At 39.2% G+C, this 23,220-nt stretch overlaps 1 protein-coding gene across 1 annotated transcript; it reads right to left on the bottom strand.

The window, feature by feature from the left end:
- Positions 1–411: 411 nt before the first annotated feature.
- On the bottom strand, positions 412–2,203 carry LOC133990699 (uncharacterized). Its single transcript, XM_062429099.1, has 4 exons — positions 1,613–2,203; positions 1,345–1,500; positions 1,004–1,096; positions 412–801 (listed from the first exon to the last, which is right to left on the bottom strand). The coding sequence occupies exons 1-4, from the start codon at positions 2,201–2,203 to the stop codon at positions 508–510; spliced, it is 1,134 nt and encodes a 377-aa protein (XP_062285083.1). The 3' UTR covers positions 412–507.
- Positions 2,204–23,220: the final 21,017 nt, after the last annotated feature.

The following is a 23,220-nucleotide window of genomic DNA, read 5'->3' as shown; positions in this document are numbered from 1 at the left end:
ATTTAAAGTAAGACTAAGTATATTTTTTAAAGAAAATATCCAAAGGTTGGTATGACTGGTAAACAACAAATATACGGTATTACACATTATACACCACATCCAACATAGATCTGGTAACATAGTCACTTCTCAAATATGCAATTAAAATCTTACAAACCTACACACTGAAACAGTGCAATTTCAACATTTAAACCAGTCCTCTGACAAGTGCACTTTAAAACATTAATGAAATAAAATCAACAGAATCAACTAAAAATAAACAGCTTAAGGTGTCTAACCATTCTTGATGAAGAATACAATCTTTACTGTAATTAACAGATACCTTATTTGACAAAAAATGAAAAACATTTATGACAGGCAACCCACTAGTAAACCAAGACGAACTGGAACTCAGTGCTAATTCTTGGCATTTCTTCACAAGAGTCGATGCATGATGCTACGTCCTCAACAAGGGTCCATGAATGATGTCATTTTCCTCCTCTAGGATGACAAAGTCATGACATGCATTTAGGAAAGCAACTTCAACTTCAAGGTGTTTACTTTTGGGGACAGTTTGAATCCATCCAGCTCCAGCAAGAGTTTTTGGAAGACTTCAAAAGTGTAGCGCAAAGTGGGAGGGTATGCCAAGTTCAGGGCATAAATCAGTCCCATGAGCAGTGAGCAAGCTTTCGCAGTACTGTTGCACCCTGGCAAAATCTCATGGCCTTCGACAAGGATGGAGACATCGACTGGATCCTCATCAGCACCGTGGACGACGAGTATTTTGAGGATGTGGTTACTAACATCACTCCGGCTGTCCTCCTGCATACAATATACAACAAAAAAGAAGAAGGTTATTGAGAAACAAATAATAGAACTGCATGAATCATTCAAAGTGACTTTATTATCAGGGAAGAATGAACACAAGAATATATGTTCCTTTGTCTGCTTTCCTCTTAACTTTAACATTAAATTAACCTGTGTCATTAAAAAATATTTTTAAATGATTAAAATAATGCTATACCAAGCAGTCTTCAAAAAGTTCCTCTTCCTTCTCGCCAAGGTACAGTATAAGGCTGCGGATAATGCTTTCACGTCTCATCTCAATGCTCTGTTTCTGTGAACAGATTAAGAACATGAACATAACCATTATACATACACAATGAACTGTCAAGTGAAAACACAAGTGCATATATTTGCTCTTGTGTTTTAAGTGCGTGGACCCAGAGCGTGCAAGGGCATGGAATCTACCAAGTGTGAGGCTTGTGCTGTATATGTGTCTGTACTGTATGTGTCTGTGAGTGAGAAAAAAGTAGGTCCAGCTCCCTGTAAAACATACTGTATGAACAAGCAAAACAAGCACACCTGACTCAGTCTGTCCAGGAGCGGCCTCATCTTGATCCCCACGGCACCTCCCTTGGCCTTCATCAGGGTAATAACTTTTGGTGTGTGTTCATCCAGTTTGTGCATGAAGGTTCGCTCCAGGGGAATGGTAGTTATTCTCCTGAATTCCTCCTTGATCTGAATGGACAAAAGATTCACAAGTACATCAATATTATTTTTATATAAATGTACATGTTTGAAAAGAAAATTAATTCATTAATTATTGTTACAGCTCAATAGAATCACCTACCTCAGCTTCACAAAACAAAGCAGGCCATCTCTCTTTTAAGTCAGCAGCAGCAGGACTATCACTCACAACCTCGAGTCTTCGATAGGAAAATGTGTTGGCCATTTTTTCTTTAATTATTTTAGCGTTGTCCTTCTTCTTAACCTCGTTAAGGAGCTCCTGTCTGTCCCTCTCCAGACTGTCGTTGCTTTCTCCACTTGGATGTGGGGGAAGGAAGTTCACCTTGGCTCTCTTTGGTTTCTTGCATTTTTTTGCAGGATATCTCTCGCCAGGGGCCTTCCTTTTCAAGGAGTTGATGTGAAGCTCGGGACAAGGGACATTGCGCCTTTTCGGTTTGCTTCGGAAATTGGCCATCTTCATTTTGAGACGATTCTGCCACCCATATGTGCCTGAATATGAGGTTCCAGGCTCCCTCAAGCATGGGTGTTTGTTTAGTAGAGCTTCTACAACTTCGAGTTGTTGAAGAGCACTGGGATAGGCCTGGTTGTGGTAGATTGCTTCTGCAAGTTTCTCTAGAATGTCAGAGTAGATACTTGGATCCTGAAGGAGTGAGCCATCACGTTCATAAGCTTGATTTCCAGCTTCAAGAATCATTTCGATACCATATGAAAAGATGGGTATCACAAAATTGGTTGGCCATGGCTCTGATCGATCATGGCTCTGATCGATACTCTGCTGAAGGTTGTAAAATAATGGTGTCAGATGAGCTGGCTGAGGAACTCTCATCTTGAGAAGACTGATCCAGCGTTACTTGAGTGGAGGAACACTCAGGTTGGTGCTTTTTTAATATCCTAACTTTAGTTAACTTTAGTTTTTATCAGGAAAAACTGCAGCCCTCCCACTACAGGCCAGCACGGACCAATGTAGCGTTATGCTAACTTTAAATTAACTTATGAACAGTGACATATCTTGCGTCAAACTGCATGCAGACGTATATTATCACAAATTTAAAACAGAACGTAATAACTTACCTGTGGAATGACTTGCGCGCGCTACACCTTGCAGTACTGTGTGATGTGATCCTGTGTGTAACGTCCGGAGCAGAGCCAGTCGGCCAGAGACTGTTGTGCTGTGCGCATGCGTCGTCGTGCATGCGTTTCAAAACACTAGATTTTCAGAGTAAAGTTTATGTAATATTTTTAGGTTTATGTACGTACAACTATTAAACATTTAAATAGTATGAGGAAACTTAAGTAAAACTTACTCTTCCCCCATAATTCATGTATTACGTTAATAAAATGTTTAATTTTACTTAAGAAACTCTAGTTCTCTATCTTAAAAATACAAGGTATAAATTATGACAGTTACTCTAATAGAGTTTACAGCACCAAAAAGTCACTTTTTTCAGTGTGGAGGGGGAAAAAACCTTTTTTGATGTTCATATAGACAACTGACTGTTGTTTTTAGACACGCTTGAAAAATTGGGAACCTGACCTTTAAGTTTTAGTACCCGTAATTTGTGTGTTTTTAATGTTTGTGTCTCCATCTTTGCAAACCAGGACACTGTGGTGTTTTGTCTCTGCCTGTACCAGTGTTGTTAAGACAGTTAACAGTGTTGGCCTGTCTTTTTATTTGCATTTTCTTTCTTTTCTTTTAAGTTTCTGTTGGTGCTACTTTTCTATTACCTCACTTTATTTTTCAGTAATTCTGGCAGTTACAGAATGCGTGGTTAAGGTAGTGTTATGTTTATGCGGCTAATGCAGTTGGCTAAAGTGAAAAGTTATTATCTAGACACTGTACCAACCGTGGCTTTCAACTAAACAAGGATGCTTAAAAAATGACTCTTTCGCGCACACACACACACACACACACACACACATTCACACACATTCTCAGCAGACCAAACTATGCACTACACTTCTGCCCTGCTGTGTGTACTGTAGAATCACGTCCTTTGTACTCAGTATGATTGCTTTTAATTAGGCAAGCTCTTATACCTCATTTCCTGCACCAGGGCCACTTGGTATAAGGGTCAATCATGTCTGCCTGGTAGGAGAAGTTCTGTGAATAAATAAATAAATATTTCTTAAAAATGCTGAACAGAATAACAGAAGTGGTGAATATTTCCCTTAAAAACCGGTGTATAAGACGCAGTCTATTTTGGGGGGTGTCATGCAGGGAAAACACTTTTTTATTAAAGGTTGGTTCATTTGAATGCACCAGTAGCTATTCATTTATAGACACATATCTTTTATTCTTCAGATCTGTGCTCATACTGTATGTCGCTGCCACAGCGCAATAAAAGCTGCTCATCTGTGCACTTTTGCACATCGTGCTTTAACGTCCGCTGTCAGTCGAGTCAGTTTGGTCTATAAATACTGAAACATCACAGCAACGAGTGTCTGAAATACTTCTGATCAACACACTGAATCAGCACCCAACGGTGAACCTGCCTGGTTTTCTTTTTTTCTTTTTCCGTACAACGTACAGCATTAACAGGTCATCAATAGTTCTTAATAGTTCTCAATAGCTGTTAAAGAGTTGGAGCGCGCAGCGCATGCTTTACCCTACTATTTACAGGACATTATAGTTCATGTGTGGACGCTCACATCATTTCAGTTATCTTTACAGTTATAGTTGTTGTTGTTGTTCTTAGTGTGGACTGCCTTTTACATACCTATCATCATATCCAGATCCAACCTCTCTGTATTTTACTGGTGTCTTTTACGGTAATTTGTATGTTCCCCCCCAAAAAAGTTACTTGACATTTAATAAACAGGTGCTAGTGCATTGTTGTGAATTGTTTAACTCATTTTGCATTCAACACAGGGACTGGGTATTGGTCTCCATTGTCAAAGCTGCTTTAGCTAATGAGCAGAGTATGTAGGAGGTAAAATTATGTCTAATTTAATATTGGGAAAAAAGACCACATTATAGTAGAAGAAAAAAACAAACCCAATTCCCTCTCAGATGACTCTTCACAATTTAACTTTGTTCTTTTTAAGTTAGTAGCACACACACACACACACACACACACACACACACACACACACACACACACACACACACACACACACACGTCTGAAAGCTGTTACATCAGGGGAGTCAGTGGGGGACAAGTGATATTCACAACTCTACTATTCCCAAATCACTCCACCTTCAGATTTAACACACTTGTAAACTTTTGTTTAATCTCACATTTCTAAATATAAGAATGCAGCTGCCAAACTGCTGTGCTTCTTATTTTGACTGATATCCCAGGTGAAGTTTTTAAAGTCACAACTTGTCTCTGTGGTTTTGTTAAAAGGCAGTAAGGAAATGTGTGACATTTGGTGTTAAAGCAGCATTGCAAAATCCTAAATCATAACAGACCACAGGAGAGAATGTCCCCCTAAAAAAAATACTGCAGTCTGGAAATATTTGCTAATAAAAAATCAGTCATGTAGAAGTTATTATTCCATACTAACAAGACGAAAGGATTGCAGGAAATTAGAATAAGGTTAAGAAAAAGGCTATATATTTCTTTCTTATTATCAACAATACTATGAAAAGACCAAAGACCATATATATCTTATTCCTCTGTATTATCCAAAGATGTATAATAACATTTCTAAAAGCAAAAATGTTATCAGATGGGACGCTGGGACAAAATGTGGGGGTACTCCAGTGAAAAGGTTTGAGAATGACTGCACCAAATGTGGATTAATTTGCAGATGAACATAGTGTTAATTGCAAGAAATAAATGTATCACCCGTTTTATTAAGGTAAAGTCTTGAAAAGAAAGCAATGGGCTTGAGGCTGAACAGGTAGAGAAGAGACAGAATAACATGTGGTTTACAGATACTGGACATCATGAGGTCACGTCAGGGATGTCTGTGTTCCACTAGGTTTTGTACCTAATGCAATCTCTCATTCAGCTTTTTATTATATCTATCTTATACTTTCCATATTTAAAATAAACCACCATAGCACCTATAGCACTTGCTATTAGAAGTTCAAATCTTTGTAATTTTAAGTAAAGTACTTAGTTGATTTGGTTTCATCCACATTCGTAAAAATCGCAAACGCTTTTTTATAATGCCATTTTTTCAATTTTTAGTTGTAATCTGTGCTCTGATGTGTGTCCTGACGCCTGAACAAGTCTGAACTAACAACCTCTTTTAATCTGTGGTGATTTAGAGTCCATGGGAAATGGTGTCCATTGCAGGCAGCAGATGGGAGTTTTTCTTATTGAAAGATGTTCTGAGGGCAGAAAGTACTGTGATTGGTTAATTCAGGCAACCAATCAAAACAATAGAGGCGGGCTAAACAAAGAGAGGCGGGTTAATTTGAATTTCAGGAGTTTCTCTAAGGTACGTTTTTTCCCCTGTGAAATATAAGCACGCAATTAATAAGAGAAGTGATAAGTAAGTTGTTTCTATGTGCATGCGTGGAAGGTTATTTCCCCTCACTCAAATGCTAATGCTAATGCTGAGATATCTTTCTGAAGCTAGCAAGCTAGTGCGGCATATGCTAGGGCTAGCAAGTAGCCAGTTGAACCATATTCTCCTGCTCTCAGTGCAGTTAAATCCTAATTGGCTGAGGGCAGTTTAGTCTCTCCTGGCCCCAGGGCTGAAGTAACATTGTCCTGCTCTCAGGGCAGACTGGGCTAAGTCATTATTTGGCTGAGGGTGGTTTAGTCTCTCCTGGTCCCAGGGCTGAAGTAACATTGTCCATATTCTCCTGCCCTCAGGGGGTTACATCAGCCCTCAGCATATTGTGATGTAACCCCCCTGAGGGCAGGAGAATATGGTTCAACTGGCTACTTGCTAACCCTAGCATATGCCGCACTAGCTTGCTAGCTTCAGAAAGATATCTCAGCATTAGCATTAGCATTTGAGTGAGGGGAAATAACCCTCCACGCATGCACACACAAACAACCTATATGAAATAAAATTTGACAGATGTGTGTTTTATTCAAATATTGTCTTTAACTAGACATGTAGTGAGCCACATTACATACTGTTGAGAAAGGTTATGGGTCAAGGCTCAATTTTTAGCTATTTCCATTGTTACAAATGTCAATGGGATTTTGGATGAGGGCTTCTGAACCTGGAAATTCTGGTTTCACTTGGGCTCTCTATTTGTGGTCTTTTCATGGGAATTGTTGACACGTAGAATACCTCCAGCCTTATCTTTTAGAGTCTAGGCTGCTTGGTTGCACAGTGACTCAATTAGTCCATATTTTAGGATTAGGTAAGATAAAGCCATTTTGAAGATTTGATAGTGTGTTGCAAGAATATGTTTTCTTTACTTGTGGGTAAGGGAGAAAGTCCTTCTGTGTTGTGAATGTTATTTTAGATTCTTCCTGCTGTTACTCAGGTTTATCTAGACTCCCCACTGTGCTTCAAAAGAAATCATAATTTCTCATAAAAGGACTGAATTTCCTCATACTTCCATTCATGTGTTCAAATTTCACCTCACACTGTTATTCGGAGCAGTCACCCCACGATGCATTACTATTTCAAAAATGTATCATTCCGCCTTAAAAAGGACCTCAGGCATGCATAATCAAGATGAGTTATAAACCACATCCTGACTCAGAATGGATTTCTGTCATAGTTTCTATCAAGTTGCCTGTTTCACTTCAGTCCTGTCAATGTAGAATTATCAATGGCCCCTTTGGCTATAATATCACATCAGGGCTGGTTCCTCCAGACTCTTTCAGTGAAATGTTTGATCCAGGATGTCAAAGTAGCTCTCATAATGCTGAAGACAGTTTAATATGAACAGCAATTCTACCTTTACAGCGTCCATCTATCACATAGCCAGCTGCATTCAATACCTTTACTTTTACTGTTGATATATTGTTTTATTGCAGAGTCGTCAGTCACACTGCGATAAACCACACTAGGTAGAGGTTCTTAACTCTTTCAGAAGCATGTAAAAGCTAATCCATTTTTTAAAGGAGCGTTAGACATATAGAGATATGTTAACTCATTGAAAACAGAAACTCATTAGAAGTTGGTGATTTTCTTCAGGAATTGTCCAAATTTTACAATTTTTCTTCAACCTCCATAGGAAAGAAACTCACACACCACAACACATTCTGAAGGACATACAGTAATACGCTAATCAATGGCACTGGTTTACGTGGTTTCCCTCAGATTACATTTGATTAAGTGCCAGGTTTTATCCTGGAACCTGCACCCCCACAAACAAATCTAAAATCCTATTCATACAGGATTAGTAGGGTTCTCAATGTAAATCCCAATAATCTCCAATTTTGACATACACAAATTGTCACTTGTGTTATCGTGTTCCAAACATGTATGCAGCGCCTCAACCATGCCCTGCAATCACGCAGCGCAGTGACATTTTCACTTGTCATAGTGGGTGACACATTGAAAAGCACAGCAGGAAACACACATCAGTGGTCATTAATGTTAGTAATGATAGCTCCCTTCCGCTGAGCCACAGTGAACATTATCATGGACTTGGCTGAACTTCATGGAATGCAACCATTATTAATGGCTTGCGCGTGTATTGAAATATTCGTCATGGCGGCGTTTGCAATAGTTTTGGGATGTTGTTGACAGAGAGTGGAAGAAAGAAGCTGGATAAGGAACCCAATGGCAAATATTGAGTAAAAAGAAAAGCTTTGGACATCTGAAACCTGCATATAGGGTTTGTGTGTTTGAGCACAATGTGCTTAAATTTGCAATAACTGATTTGTCTCTTGGGGGGACCAGAAACAATTTGTAGTACATTGACATATTATCACCTTTTACATGGATATAGAGACCATGTTAGCAAACAGTTGATCACTTAAGGAGTCTCATTATCATTCATTGCAATTGTGTTTCTGTCCACCTAGTATTCTGTCTTTTTTTGTCTGTTTTTGTCTCTACCAGATCCTGAGGGAAATATCACTAACTATGTCTGTTTGCCATTCGGTACTGAGCAGGTAGTGTACAGTGGCTAATTTATGGAAGAATTATCCTATCTTTATTCAAGAGCGTAGATTTTCAATTTGAGAGCATGATTGTATTCCTTTTCAGTGACACAGCTCCTTCCCGTGCTCAGATTTATTCTCCTCGTGCTCACATTTTGTGCTCACACTTAAGATGTCTGCTGCTTTCTTTCAAAATGTGTGCTTGTACTCAAAAATCACATGCTTGTGCTCTGTAAATATATGCTATGAATTGACAAATGCTAAAGTATCAGCTAATGGGATTAATTACTTTTGTTTGTTTCATATGATAATGTGGTGCAATGTATGACAGTTTGAAAGCATTATGTGTGTCGTGTAATATGAATGCACCCTAAATGACAGTAGAAAAGTACTGAAGACAGTTGACCCTGAAGTGTAATTTAATAGGTAGATACTTGATGTGTTGATGAAGAAGGAAACCACTGCTGACACGTCTCACTTGTATATTTTAAAGGTTTTTATTAAAAGGAGATCGGTGTCTTAAACATTCAATCTGAGAACTTCTCTCCCTCTGTCCATTCTTGCAACGCTATGTATAGTTCCCTGACCCCTCATTTATGAGTAGCTTTTAACAAATGGTCAGTCTGGATAGATAGCCTCTGGCCTGTCCTTTATGGCTAACTTTTAACCTTCAACCTAAGTAAACATCTGCTTTTGGAAGATATACAAGATAAAGACATGACGTCTCAAGTTATCACAGGATAGGGGCAATCCAGACACTACAACCTTTTGTAAGACATGATGCAGAAGTAACCCTTAAACCCTCACTCTGTACGTATAGATACAGGATGTCTTGTGATTCTGTAGTTTCAGAGAAAGGAGGTCACATGGAAGTCACACACTATCACCCAAGTAAAGAAAGCTCAAGTCCAACAGCTCACATTTCTTCTTGGACAAAAACATTTCGCTCACACAAATTTGTTCTGTGCACGCTCAGATCTAAAGTCTGCGCTCTCAAATATAATGTGCACGTGTAACCCAGTGGTTATCCAGCCAGTTTGTTAGGACGCACTCACACTTGGCAATCGTACCGTGCCAAAGCACGTTTGCCCCCTAAAGTCCAGATTATTTGGCTAGTGTGAGTGTAAGTGTACTGTGCTTGAATACGGTACACTTCCCTGGCACGGTACGGTTGGAAGAGGTGTGCTTGAGCACGGTACACTTGGTGTACACTTGTGTTAATTGATCGGCTGTATTGTGTTTTACCGGCGCACAGCACGCGAACACACACCTGTGCATATTTTATGAGTATTTGAGGCTACCGTGCTTGTGTACACTTGGGTTCGAGGTAATGTGAGTGCGGGCCAGCGGGGGACAGGGGAGGGGGGACATCCGTGCTTCAGCACGGTACGGAACAACTGGCCCTAGTGTGAGTGCGCCCTAATTGTCCGGTGATTTGTTCACTTATGCGGCAGGGGCTAACGGGATTGGGTACTGCACATACTCATCTCTTCAATAATAATACCCTAAGAGCTTTTTTTGTAACCATGGAAACACAGTGTGTATGTGTCAGAGTGGACATGCTGTGAATGAATCTGCCGTTAATGTGCATGTCTTATAATGTTTGTAAGTTATAGTTATAATTATGCCGACTGTATCCAAGCACCATCCATAGCTGTCTTCTACCTTAAAACTGGATCATTGTCCATTGACAAAAAAAGGACTAAAATAATCCAGTCTAGTGTGTACAGGGTGTACACCCAGGGAAAAATACTACCTCTGTCCTTGGAAATCTGTCTCTTTCTTCCACCAGTGTTGAAATCAGATGAGAGCATCAAGTTGTATGTGGTTGACCTCATACCAAAATCAAGAGTGTTGTGTGTCAGGTCAACACAAGACAAATCATTTCAAATCTCCCACTTACTGTCGGGATTAAGGTGTCCCACTCTGTGTATCACATATGTGTTTGTGGCCAAAAGATAAGCAATGGCGTAGTGGCACTCTCATAGGTCTGTATAATTCAATCAGCTGAACCTTCAGAGAGCGCATGTCTGAGACAGTGCTGGTGAAATCAGAAGGGGGTAATTGCCTATAGCCAGTGTTTGAACTCACAAACACTGGAGACACGCCATTGTTCTTGTCTTTTTTTTCCACACTGAAGGCCCACTGTCAACCTTTAGACTCAACGCAGTGGATAGAATAAAGCATCTTTGGTACTCAGGTGTGTGTGTGTGTGTGTGTGTGTGTGTGTGTGTGTGTGCCCACATGCAGTGCAGTTGCAGTGAGAGATCATGTCAGTGTCACTGGTGTTTGTCCCTCTTCCAAACTACATAAATAACTTAGGGCGACATATTTTAAATATTCCCTTCCACCTATATTCAGATGACACCCAGTCATATGCAAATGCTCATTACACTGTAGGGCAGTTTGTATACTTTCATTTATAGATTTAAAAACAATACGAACAGAGAATACCTGTCTATTACAAAGTTATCTCTTAAATGTCATGTTTCTAACTTGAGAAAAATGCTTCTTTTAGGAGGCTCACACCCTTGCTGTTTGGTTCATTCCTGTCGAACTGAAGTAAAAACTAAGATGGGTTGAATTTTTGCTTTTTAGTTTTGGTCAAGAGCACTCAGACTCAACCTGAAGCCACTCACAGCATCAACCGGAAAGGGGTCAAAGGTCATCGCCCACGACTCAGCAGATGGCCAGAATCAATAAGGCCGTTCACACCTGATGCCAGGGACCATCTTTGAACAGAAGCAAGGGTTATGATCTTCTTTTGTTAGTTTTCAAAGTAGTGTGTCCTACCAGTTTGTGTAACCCCAGTAACTGGGGAAGCTGAAAAGCCCACAGTTCTCAAGTGATGTTTATCTATATTAAAAGTAAGTTGAATGGCATGTACAATATTAATCCTGAGAAACTGTAACATGTATTTCACCTGAATATTCTTTATGACAGAGCATCTTTCTTATAGATAATGACTACAATGACTGAAAAGACATGAACAGACAAAGGTTGCTGAATGATGATTTTGTATTCTTGCCAATTTTTGTAAATTGATAAAACATGGTAGGTGTGTTGGTAGGTATCCCCACCACGCTGAGGCCGGCACTGAACAGTGGGGCAGTGTAAATGGTGATAAACTACACTGATGGATAGTGTCATAGCATCAGATGTATATGATCATATGTATGCTGACTTTCACTAAACAGTGTCCATTTTGTGTTTTGTAAGGTTCTGTCCAATTGGATGAAAGCTAGAAATAAGACATTGATCACTAGACCACTTATACATAACAACAGACTTCATAAATGGTAAGAGAAGGCCTGTCGTCTCCCAAGGAGGCTATCATCGCTGCCGACATGGTGAGTCGAATCTTATTTCTTTTCTCTTCTTTCAATAATTAGGTTCTTTCTCAGTACTTGCAGCTTGGTGGCTGAATGAAAATGGGAGCTGATTTTAGGTCAGCACGGGTATTTATACACCGTGTAGGTGGGGGCCCCCGTGGGTGGGCATTGACTATTTTTTTTGGATAAACCCAATAGCGATACCTTTTAGAGGGCGTAGCCTATACGGTATAGAACTGTTGGGAGTTAAAAGTCCATATTAAGCTTTCACAAGATGTTTCATTAAAAGTTCTTAATAGTTAACATATTGGTTACACAGATGTTGTAAATTGAGCACATAAAAAGAGGAAAACAATTGCTTTCTTATAACTGGGATTATCTTAAACTCTCAAAATGACTGAATGGTTGCTGTTCTTTATTGAGTGCAGTTGGGGAATTAAAGACCCACAAAGACAGTTTTGCTCTGTGTCTGCTCCCATCATTTATGACAAGGCAACATAAATAAATAATTTTCTCTCTGCTTCCCTCCATCCCTAACTCGTTTGATGGATTTAGAGACATATAGGGAATTGGTGAGACAATTAACTATGTCCACAACATGAGGGAGACAGAGACAAGCAGAGGCCTGCGACGGTTTGGCTACTTTGTGCCGTTTTTTCTCTGAGAAAGACACTGTGACTAATTTACCAAACAAGCTCTCTGCCCTTTTTATTCCAGTGCTCTCTCACTCTTTGCACCATCAAACATCTTCTGAAGCACCACAGGGCTAGCTAGCAGCTTTGACGGATAGCTGCCTCTCATGTTGGAGTAAATACAACAATGCAATGGGCTTGAGCACTATCCAAAGCAAGCCTGTGTGTGTGTGTGTGTGTGTGTGTGTGTGGTTTTCCCAGATTAAGTGTGCGTTTACAGAGCCTCGTCCATCTGTGTAAGTGTCTGCATCGACGTTCAGCTAAGGGAAAAACATTAGAATTTTTACAAAGGAGCAAATCCCCAAAACTCATTCATATTCCCCAAGAGCTCTCTATGTACTCGCTTTCCCATCTGGCCTTTCTGATCAGTAGTTCAACAGGATCTTCCTCTTCTATACACATTACTGTGAATCACAGATTGAGAGGAAGGAAGAAGACAGAAAAAGAGAAAAACTGATCCATAGAGATGTGCTACCACTTTGAAAGACAAAGTTAAAGGATATAGCTGGTTTTTAATATTTTTTATCATTATATAATATCATAAGAGTAAAATAACAAGTTTTGTTTTATGTAGCCACAGTGTGATATAGCCAAAGCCTGTGTATGCCTGTGTATTATTAATTAAGCTTAATGCTTATATCAGCAAGCAGACATGCTCACAATGATAATGTTAACATGTTAGCATGCTTAGCACTCAACTGAAGGTACTGTAAAGACTGATGTTGTTAGTTTTTAGGTGATAAAATATTGGTAAAAGTTTGGGAAAGTAGTTAAATTTGGGTGACATATTCTCTCATTATGATGAAGACAGCTGGTGTACTTTGTAAAATCATTGTTCATTATACCAAAGTGAAATGTAATGGTTTCTTTCAAGATTGTCATTGTTTCCTTTGTGTGTATATGCTTTGGAGCCTTTTGTTTCTCATGTTTACCTGCCTGGTTTTTGGCTTTGGTTTTCATGCTCAGTCCCTGAATGTTTTTTGCTGCCTCTGCTGACTACCTTTGACCTGTACTCAAGTAAAGGGTTCCACCTTACAGACAGTGTACTGAGATTTGCGTTGCCCTCTGTATCTGGGTCCCAGCTTCGTACTAAATGTGTTCTTATGTGCCATTTGTAAGGTTTGGCTCAGTTTAGCCGCAAAACTAACTTGCTAACGATATGAAAGATTATGGTATCAATTGGAACCGCACTAATGAATATTTTCACCGTAACAATGAATTAACTGAATGTAAGTAATGACAAAAAAGTTTTCTAGTGACCCTCAGAGTATTATCACTCAACTCTGCTCTTCTTAGCTCTATGCAGCATTTTAGCATCTTTTAGCTCGTTTAACCTGCCTAGCGCCAAATGACAGGCAAAGTTAGCAAGTGGGTGGGTAAAATAGTATTTTCACAGCCAAAACATTTTTTTTCTTAAGAGTAGAGATTGTGTAAACCAAAAGAGAGCCTAAAGGAGAGAGAGAATACTGGAGTTATGTCAGGTCACCAGCTAACGGAAGTCCAAAATGAAGGCTAATTGCTTTGTGCCTGCTGGACTAGTAAACAGGCAACAGTTTGCTATCGTTTTAGCCATAACTCTTAGTTAAAGCCAAGTATTGACTAAATAATAATAATAGTAATACTCCAGTAGCCTTTTAAGGAAACATTTTTTAAAAATGTAACATAATATAACAAAGGCTTTAATCAGGGAACACAAGTAGTTTCCTTCACTGACACTTGCCACTACCATTTAATCTCTCTTTTTTACCTTATGAGAATATTCACTTTTTAATTAGCTATTATGTATTTGACAAGCCGTATTGATTGCAAGGAGATACTGAAATGTTAACCCAGCTGTATGATGCCAATTTTTAAAAAAGAAAGAAGGAAAGCAAAGACATGAAGCAAAAATAAAGAGCAGTAACATCAGGGGACTTGCCATATGCAGTAATGCTCCTGTTGTCTATTTCCTCTGAGTTTTAACCTCTTTTTGCAGAAAGGAAACATTTTTCTCTTTAACATTGCCCTTTGAAGACAGAATCTTAACAAACTTTGCTGCCAAAACTGTCTCTGTATGTCTTTACTTCTCTCTGCCAGATGGTAGTAACAAAGATAACTCCCACTGTTTGTGTGTACACTGGCTCTCACCGATTCCCCGCAGTGTCAAGAGTAAGAGACGGAGCGAGAGATAGCCAGAAACGAATAGAAAAAGACAAATAGGTGTGATGAAAAGATGATGAAAGTTAGAGGGATAGAGCAAAGAAGGACAGTAGATGGGGGGGGGGAAAGGGGGAAAGATAAGAAACAGTGTCAAGAGACAGAAAAGACTGGCTGCGGGCGCAAAGTGAGTCACTTGGTATCATTTGGCTTCTGTGCATGTACAATGTTATCTTCTTCTTCTGTCTGTCAGCGGGACACGAACACAACTCTTACATATAACATCAGTTTAAAGCAGTTATCACAGTTAGTATCAAATTGACTCAACATCAGAGTAGATTAATGCAGCTGTAGAGATAATCTTATTGCCCTTTGGTTGTGTCGGTAACAGTCTGCAACTCATTAAGATCGGGGCGAGCACTAATTCTCTTTTGACAGAATCTCCATAGGAAATAGGAAGATAATTAGGGTGTCCCTGCTGTGTCTATGGCTGCTTAAAGCTGCATTTATTGATTTTTTTTTATTTTTTTTTTAAATCACTGGGAGGAAGTGGAACTGACGCACACATATCCCTGACATTTTATGAAAATTAATTTGCACATCTTGAAGTGGCATTAGCTTTCGGCTGAAGTTCGGCTGTTTCAATATAATATCCCCATCATCCCATTTGTCTGCAGTTTCTCATATTAATCAGCTGATGCAGTCCCATAACAACCTGGAATCCTACTGAATTCCCCTTAGCAAGTGCGTACTGCTCATGGTACAAAACAGACTTTCACTCAAAAAGGACGCATCCTGCACATTTTCAGCTCTATACTTATATTCTGAGGATCTATTGGAATATCTTTGCATGATTTACAGTTTAAAAAAAAAAACCCACACTGATCCTTTATGCAGCCCCTCAGTTTGGCCTCTGTCTGAAACAGGCTGTTTTATCTCTTTTTTTCTTTAAAGGTCCCCCTCATCATGAGCCCAACCAGTTCTGATCGGTTAGCTTCCAGAAGCTGACTAAAACTAGAAAGCAACATTTTATAAACATTCACCTCGTGTATAAGTGGGCTCTGATGAGTGTTTAAAGATTTGAAAAATGCTGGCTTTTAGATCAAATTATTTGAGATCAGACTTGTGTAGTAATAAGTGAAGTGCTTTACTGGTTGTCTGGTTCATGGTGTTCTGCCCAACACTATTATGTCTGTAATATTAGTGCCTGTGCTTAAAAAACAATGCTGGTAATCTCAATAGTATTGACTATTATCGGCCTATTGCATTAGCCAGTATTTTGTCTAAAGTACTGGAGAGAATACTGTTAACAAAGCTAGAAATGTATGTCCTTACTACTGACAATCAGTTTAGTTTTAAAAGAAAACATGGAACTGACCTGTGTATCTATGCTCTTAAAGAGATTGTATTCAAGTACACAAGCCTGAATTCATCTGTATTTCTATGTTTTATTGATGCGTCCAAGTCATTTGATAGAATTAATCACGAGAATTTTTTTGTAAAATTGTTAGATAGATGTACCCCTAAATTTTTAGTGAGAATTTTAGTGTTTTGGTATGCCCATCAAACGTTTCAGGTCAAATGGGACAATGTTGTTTCTGTTCCATTCTGTGTTAGTAACGGAGTGCGACAAGGAGGAATTTTATCTCCTATTTTATTTAATGTTTATATGGATGAATTATCAAATCAGTTAAATAGGCTAAAAACTGGTTGTCTTGTGGGCAACACTATAGTTAATCATCTTATGTATGCAGACGACCCGGTTTTGCTCTGTCCATATAGTGCTGGGCTGCAGCAGATGTTGAAGGTGTGTTCTCAATATGGCCTTGATTATGACTTAAAGTATAACTCTAAGAAAAGCCACATTATGATAGTTAGAAGCGCTGGGGCCAAGAAATCAACTTTCCCAACCTTTTATTTGTCTGACAGTCCTCTTGCTGGGTGTGAGGAAATTACACCTCCATCGACAGCGCTGTAAAATGTCTGTCTCTGACTCTGTGAATTGTTCCCTGTTCAGAACCTATATTACTCCATTTTATACTGCCCAATTGTGGTTTAACTATAAGAAAACGAGTATGCAGAGGCTCAAGGTAGCATACAATGATGCAATGAGGTTGCTTCTCTGTGTTCCTAGGTGGCATAGTTGCCAATTGTTTGTGTCCTCTAGAGTGCCAACCTGTGAGGCACTCTTAAAACAGCTGATGTTTAGTTTTATGTGTCGCCTGGACAAGTCAGAGAACCACATAATGGAAGCCCTAGTCAGCCCTCTGAAAAGCTGTTATAGATACACGTCTAGGCTTAGATGGCATTGGTGCAATAGTTTGTATATTTTATAATATGCATATTGTTTTGTATTCTTATTGAATCTCTCTTTTTATATTATTATTTTTTTGTACTGTATGTTGTGTTATATGGACCTGTGTCTGCAATAAAGTTTATTATTATTATTATTATTATTATTATTATTATTATTATCATTAATAATAAAAGTACAATCACAGTGAAATGTAATCCTGCCAGTTCTTTGAATGTGTGCATTTAAAGTAAAGAAATTTAAATAGAATAGGAATAGACAGTTTGTGTATGATTTGGGGGGGGGGGGGGGGGGGGGGGCGCGTGACCTCATTCAGGAACCTACAGGGTAGAAGCTGTTAGCCCTATTCTACCAGTGCCTGGTCTAAATATACTGTACTTTAGGCAGGGTAGGGTAGGGTACTTCCTTATGATAGATTTGTCCTTGTTATCTTTGGTCAGGCCCACAACAGTTGTTCCGCCAACAAACTTGATGATGTTGTGGTAGTCAAATCGGCTACACATTCGTGTTTAAGGGGGCTCAAAACGCAGTCTTGAGGTGCTTTAGTGTTAAGGATGATGATGTAATCAGATGTAATCCATGACCAGCTGTTCAAAGCACTTAATCATGACATCACGACAGAGGTGAGCACTACTGGATGGTAGTCATGCCAAGTCTCCAAATCTTAAGAGTCAGCTAAAGTGTGTCTCCAGTCCCATCTGTTTGCTGGTTAACTGAGCAGCAGGTGCAAAGCCTGGGGACTGCAGCCCAAGTCTCCAGAGACAGAGGTACCCCCTTTACAGCCAGCATGAACACGCCTTGTACCGGTGTCATCACCATGTGTTCACTTTGTACCAACAAGCACCAACAATACTTGTATTATGTTTTGTAACAGCTGCACCTTTCAAGGTCTTTGGCAGGACATAGCAGATGTACAAGTGAAACAAGAAGCATTTTATTCATTTTATTCATACTAAATACAAAAATCTACCAGAAACATCTTATATGTGGATGAAGAGTTGTAGGGGAATTATGGAAATGATAAGATATTAACATTTGCTCTCGTAATCTAATCAGGGGCACCACATTCTGTTTATGAAGGAAGATTGATTGGACTTTTGTGTGTCCAACAAATCTTTTTATTCAATAAATCATAATTAATAAATCAAGAAATTTCGGAATCAGTCAAATATCTAAGGTTCATGGCTCTACGGTTCAATAGATCCCCTGTATCACTTCAAAGAATAAACATACACAATTGATTGGGTTTTATGGATTGTATTAACTACAAACTACTAATAAATGATGTATAAATAAATGTAATGATGAGTTTGCAATACAATATGAATTCAACAGATTGTTACTCGATATAGCGACATGAATGAAAGATGATTATGAATGATGACTTTAAATGAAGGATATGTAATTATGTGGAAACTAAGAAAACGTGTAAGTTTTACTGAGTTTTACTTTTAAAGTAAAACTTTTAAAGGAGGAAGTATAATGACAGTTCTTCAAATACCCATTTATCAGTGATCGCTGTAATAGCTGTTACAATGGAGGTTTATTTAGGTAATTGATACTGATATAAGTAATTGGTATTGTTTAAACCATACTATTTAATAAGACGTTCTTGTTTAAGTCTTTATCACTAATTTTCTCACTTTCCTGCTCTGTGTGGTTTCCAGAGACACAGAGTAGAAAGTTAGGAATGTGTTTTGATTTATGACGGCGGTCTGTGTGACTTTTATCTGATGGTAAAAAGGGTTAGTGAAGTCTCTCCGATAAATTATGACGTCCAAAGGAAGCACCAAAATCTGTCTTTACAGATGCTGTGTCCGCTACAAGTAAAATAGTCTTAGTTCTTTAGTCTCAACTTGTCAGTTTTTAATGCTACTAATCATGTACATCCCCACAGATGTAGATAACCACATGACAACATACAACACTTTGTAGGACAACTTCAGTTCAACTGGATGTTTTGGTGGAATTCAATTTAATTAACTTGTAAGAAATGATTTAATTGGCTACAGAGGGGGGGGGCCTTAATTGATGTCAAGCTGGAAACAATCATGTATTTATTCATTTATTATTCATATGCCTGTAACAGCTCACAAATCTCAGTTTGCCAAATCACATTAGTGTGTGAGGAGGATCCAGCAGGAGCAGCAAATTACACAGCAAGAAGAAGAAAAAACCAGGCTTGTTTCATTCTATATGAACTTAATTACCTCTCTAGAGTTAAGTGTTTATAGCAGATATAAGATCTATTTACATTTTTTTAACCACAAAAGGAGGCAGAGATAGTGAGTGTTATCCAAAATAATTGCTACCAATGCTGGACTATGATCATCTCCCATGTGAGCCTCGTTTCTGTGCACATATATGTTTTAAAATGATTATGGACACATTATGGTTTTAATATTACTGTGGTTGTGGATTACTGGACTTCATCGAATTAATATCTGGTGATTGTCTAAGGCCTTATTTATTCTAAACATACATTTACATAAATAAAACTGGAGAAAGATTTAAAAGCAAATCCAATTTGTGCTGTATATGTATGCATGTGTGTGTTATGGTAATGTGAATAACTGATGAGTGTAAATATCTTCTGGTTATTGTGAGAGAAAAATGTCCTTTTTGATGTTCATTTTGCCAGAGGCTGACCATCTCCTACACATTTCACATGCCGTCTATGGTCACGGAGAGTTTTGTATTTTTCATGAGTTTGTATATCATGTTTGGTCAAGATTTATATTACAATATTTATGATTTTTTTCCCCCATTACATTACCCAGTTCAATAAGCACACATGAGGAATAATACACTGTTGTGCATAGTAGTGTTTGTCACGTAGTTGCAACATTTTATCTTAAACCTTTGTGACATGGAACACATATGTTCCATGTCACAAATACTATGGGATACGGCATGTTGACCTGAATCAGCGTCACCTTAAGCCAGCTGTGTTCCTCATAAGGCCCATTGGATGTGATCTGTGTAGGTCATCCCATCATAACGCAGCATGGCACATACCTTGGTTGCCAAAAGCCAGATCAAAGCTAATGTTTAATTCAGCACGTTTCAGCCCTGCGTTGTAAATTGGAATAATTGAGAAGCCAACCATGTTGAACCACTGTATGGTGAGGTGTTTGCTGCAAATTGAGAGGATATAGCATGGATTCATTTTTTCCATTCGGGGGGGGGGGGGGGGGGGGGGGGGGGGGGTTTGGATGGAAGACAAAGGGTATGATGTTAATGTTATAATGTAATAAAATATGGTGAATCACTGTATAATATAATACAGTACAACAAAACAAACTAGAGTACAGTATAATAAGGCCCCGCCATGCCAGCAGAGGGCCCAACACAGAGCCACCGCTCACCCCTACCTCAACGCAGCCCAATCCAGCCCCCCCCCCCATTACCATCATTACGCAAGGGAAAGAGAAGGGAGAAGTAGGCATCCTTTTTTTTTAACATTCTTTTTATTTCTGTTCAGTTTGGAAATTACAATTTGAACATATCTGAGACATTTTTTACATTAAATGTAGTAATCGACACACAATTACAAAACATCACAAAAAAAAAAATAGATAAAAAATAAAAAAACAAGACACACAAACAGTGTAACGTATAATGAGACAGTCAGACAAATAAACAAATAGAGACAAAACAATAACAATGAACCCAATAAAAAAAATAAAATAAAAAAAATAAAAATAGTAAATAAATAAATAATAATAACAAAAATAAATAAATAAACAAAATAAAATAAAATAAAGGGGGGTATCACATTAAGGGAGGGGGTGACCACTTATTAAAGGCTGTTATTATTATCACTAGTTGCAACCTTATGCTGTGGAGTATACTTATTCTCTACTTATTCTAAGGTGAGAGTGGTGTGTGTCTTGATACAGTCCAGAAAAGGTCCCCATGTTTTACTGTAGTTTTGTTTTGCTGATCCTTTCAGAAGTAGGCATCCTTGAGGTCCACCAGGGTGAACCACTCCCCCGGGGCCACCAACCTCAACACCTCTGCAGTCGTCATCATCCTGAACGGGAGGACCTTCAGAAACCTGTTGAGGCGAAACCCCCGTCCTTCTTCTGCACCAGGACATAGGTGGAATAAAACCCACCCAGCTGCCGCACAGGGTCCACCACTTCGATGGCGCCCTTGGCCAGGAGGGTGGACAACTCCCGGGTCAGAGCCTCCGGCTAGCAATACACACACACAAAAAAAGACGTACCTCGCAGCAAAAACAGTAGCTGCGTCCACAAACACGAAGCCGAAGGCTAGCGCGAGCAGGAGCACTGCTGCCAACACAACGACTCGTTACAGATACCTGCTAATCCCGCGCTCTTCTGGACGAACAGCTCATCAATGCCTCTGGAAGGCGAACTAAGTATCCGCGGCACCGATCACCGGGATCCTGAGGCTGCCAGCAACGACTGTCCAACACTGCAAGAACAACGATCAGATGCGACCATACGTGCAAGCGAGAAGATGAAAAGGAACATCCTCAGGTGACACCGGAATTTATTACCTGTCAGATCACGTTATGTTGGTAAATGTACTCGACCCGTGCATGCGCAAGACGGAAATATCCGGTGCTTTAAGGACCGCCTCTGGCAGTCAGGAGGGATGAAATAACTTTTACAAGTTAATACATTTCCTTTTACTACCAAACCTGCCCCCAACAGTTGCATGAATTACTTAAATCTACACCCTTGAGATGTCCCAAATGGAATGCCTCCTCATGAAATCTTCATATGATGTCATGTGTTGAACAGGGGAGGTGATGGTGCTACTGCACGCTGCAACAGATGGATAGCATATCCTGTTTTCCCCTAAATGAGACTGGCAGTGATGATTGAATTTAACATTTACTTTGAAACAGGAACACAGCCCAGCCCTGTTGTCCACCCAAGAAATGCTTCTGGTGACAATGAGGGAGGAGCAGCTCTCTCCATCTCTGATTCAGTTGCATCTGAAATTAGAAGCAGTAAAGATAGAATGTAACATTTTAAGATTGATTTTTTTATTGAGGGTTAGGTTAACCCTAACCCTAAAAAAAAGACAATAAAAACCACCTGCTGTAGTCAACCTAAACTAGATCGAAACCTACATTTTTAGACTCAAGAAGTTTATCAGGTTGAGTGTGAGTTCTGTTCAGAGTTTAAACCCTTAGACAATATCAGTCTCGTTGTCCTGCTTCAGCTGGACCAGAGAGGAGCCTGCAGACAGAGACGGGAGGGAAAGAGGAGGATGAAGGAGTCAAAGCAACTTAAAGATGGCTGGCAGGGTGTGATTTAAGTGCTTGGTGTGGAATGGAGGGGGGTTGTGCAGGCAGCAGCTAATTGCTCCAGTGACATCTAAAAGCACACGTCCGCCAAAAGTCCTTGAAGCCTGAAGACTTCTGCTAACAGAAGAGTTCCTGACACAGGAGGAGAGGAATAAAATATGATTGCATAGACTGTTAACCATGTAATGAATATTTATTTGTTTCAGTTGCCTGACAGAGGAACTAACTAGCCTACCCAAGTTCGCTCATTTTGATTGATGATGCTGTTTTACGCCAGACTAGCTTGCTCGTTGTTAATCTTAATGGTTTGGCTATTGCCTGAGTTAGGCTGGCTGTATTTTTTTGATAGTGGTTTAATTTCAATGCCGGGGCTGAGGGCAAACACTATCATTACCTGGCCATCACCCATGACAGCAGGTCAGGGAAACGTGGATCATGCTGTTCTGCAGGGAGAACTCAGCACAGATGGTGCTGTCAGACAGTACATTATGTTTTTATTTAAAATTTGTGCTACATGCCAAATTTAAAAATTAAAATACACAGGTCGAAAAATACATAAAAAAAAAAAAAAAAAAGACTTGCAAAGAGGAACACGTATGTATTCAGAGAACCTACTTCTAACACTGATCCTGCCACATCCCAAAGTAATGCTAATGTGTGGATCATTTAAGCAAAAAGTTCCAGTTAATATAAGTTATCCTACCTCTCCTATCCTTTGGTATTAATTATTTTGACGTTTCCTGTGTAAGAGGTCTGATCTACACTCACGGGTAAGTTCAAGATTTGCCACTGTTTTGCATTTAAGTAATAGAAGAGTACATTCATATAGAACAGTCATATAGAAGTAAAACAAAAAGACTATCATGGTGCAATAGAAAATATTCATCTTAAAATTGTATTAATGGTGCACTTACTGTCATTTATATCCCTGGTACAAACAAAGGCTGACAGTTGTCAGGGTGTTTGGCCATGATAT

This window comes from Scomber scombrus, chromosome 11, assembly GCF_963691925.1.
Source record: "Scomber scombrus chromosome 11, fScoSco1.1, whole genome shotgun sequence".
NCBI lineage: Eukaryota > Metazoa > Chordata > Actinopteri > Scombriformes > Scombridae > Scomber > Scomber scombrus.
Note: the sequence above shows the minus strand (reverse complement) of the source record. Positions and strands in the feature narration are given on the sequence as shown.

Bases quoted from the DNA above. Each gene is read 5' to 3' on its own strand.
- LOC133990699 (XM_062429099.1), bottom strand. From the start codon at position 2,203: ATGATTCTTGAAGCTGGAAATCAAGCTTATGAACGTGATGGCTCACTC. The intron at 1,501-1,612 runs GTAGGTGATTCT...TTGTCCATTCAG, and splicing joins CTTTGTTTTGTGAAGCTGAG to ATCAAGGAGGAATTCAGGAG. The intron at 1,097-1,344 runs GTGTGCTTGTTT...ATCTGTTCACAG, and splicing joins TCCTGGACAGACTGAGTCAG to AAACAGAGCATTGAGATGAG.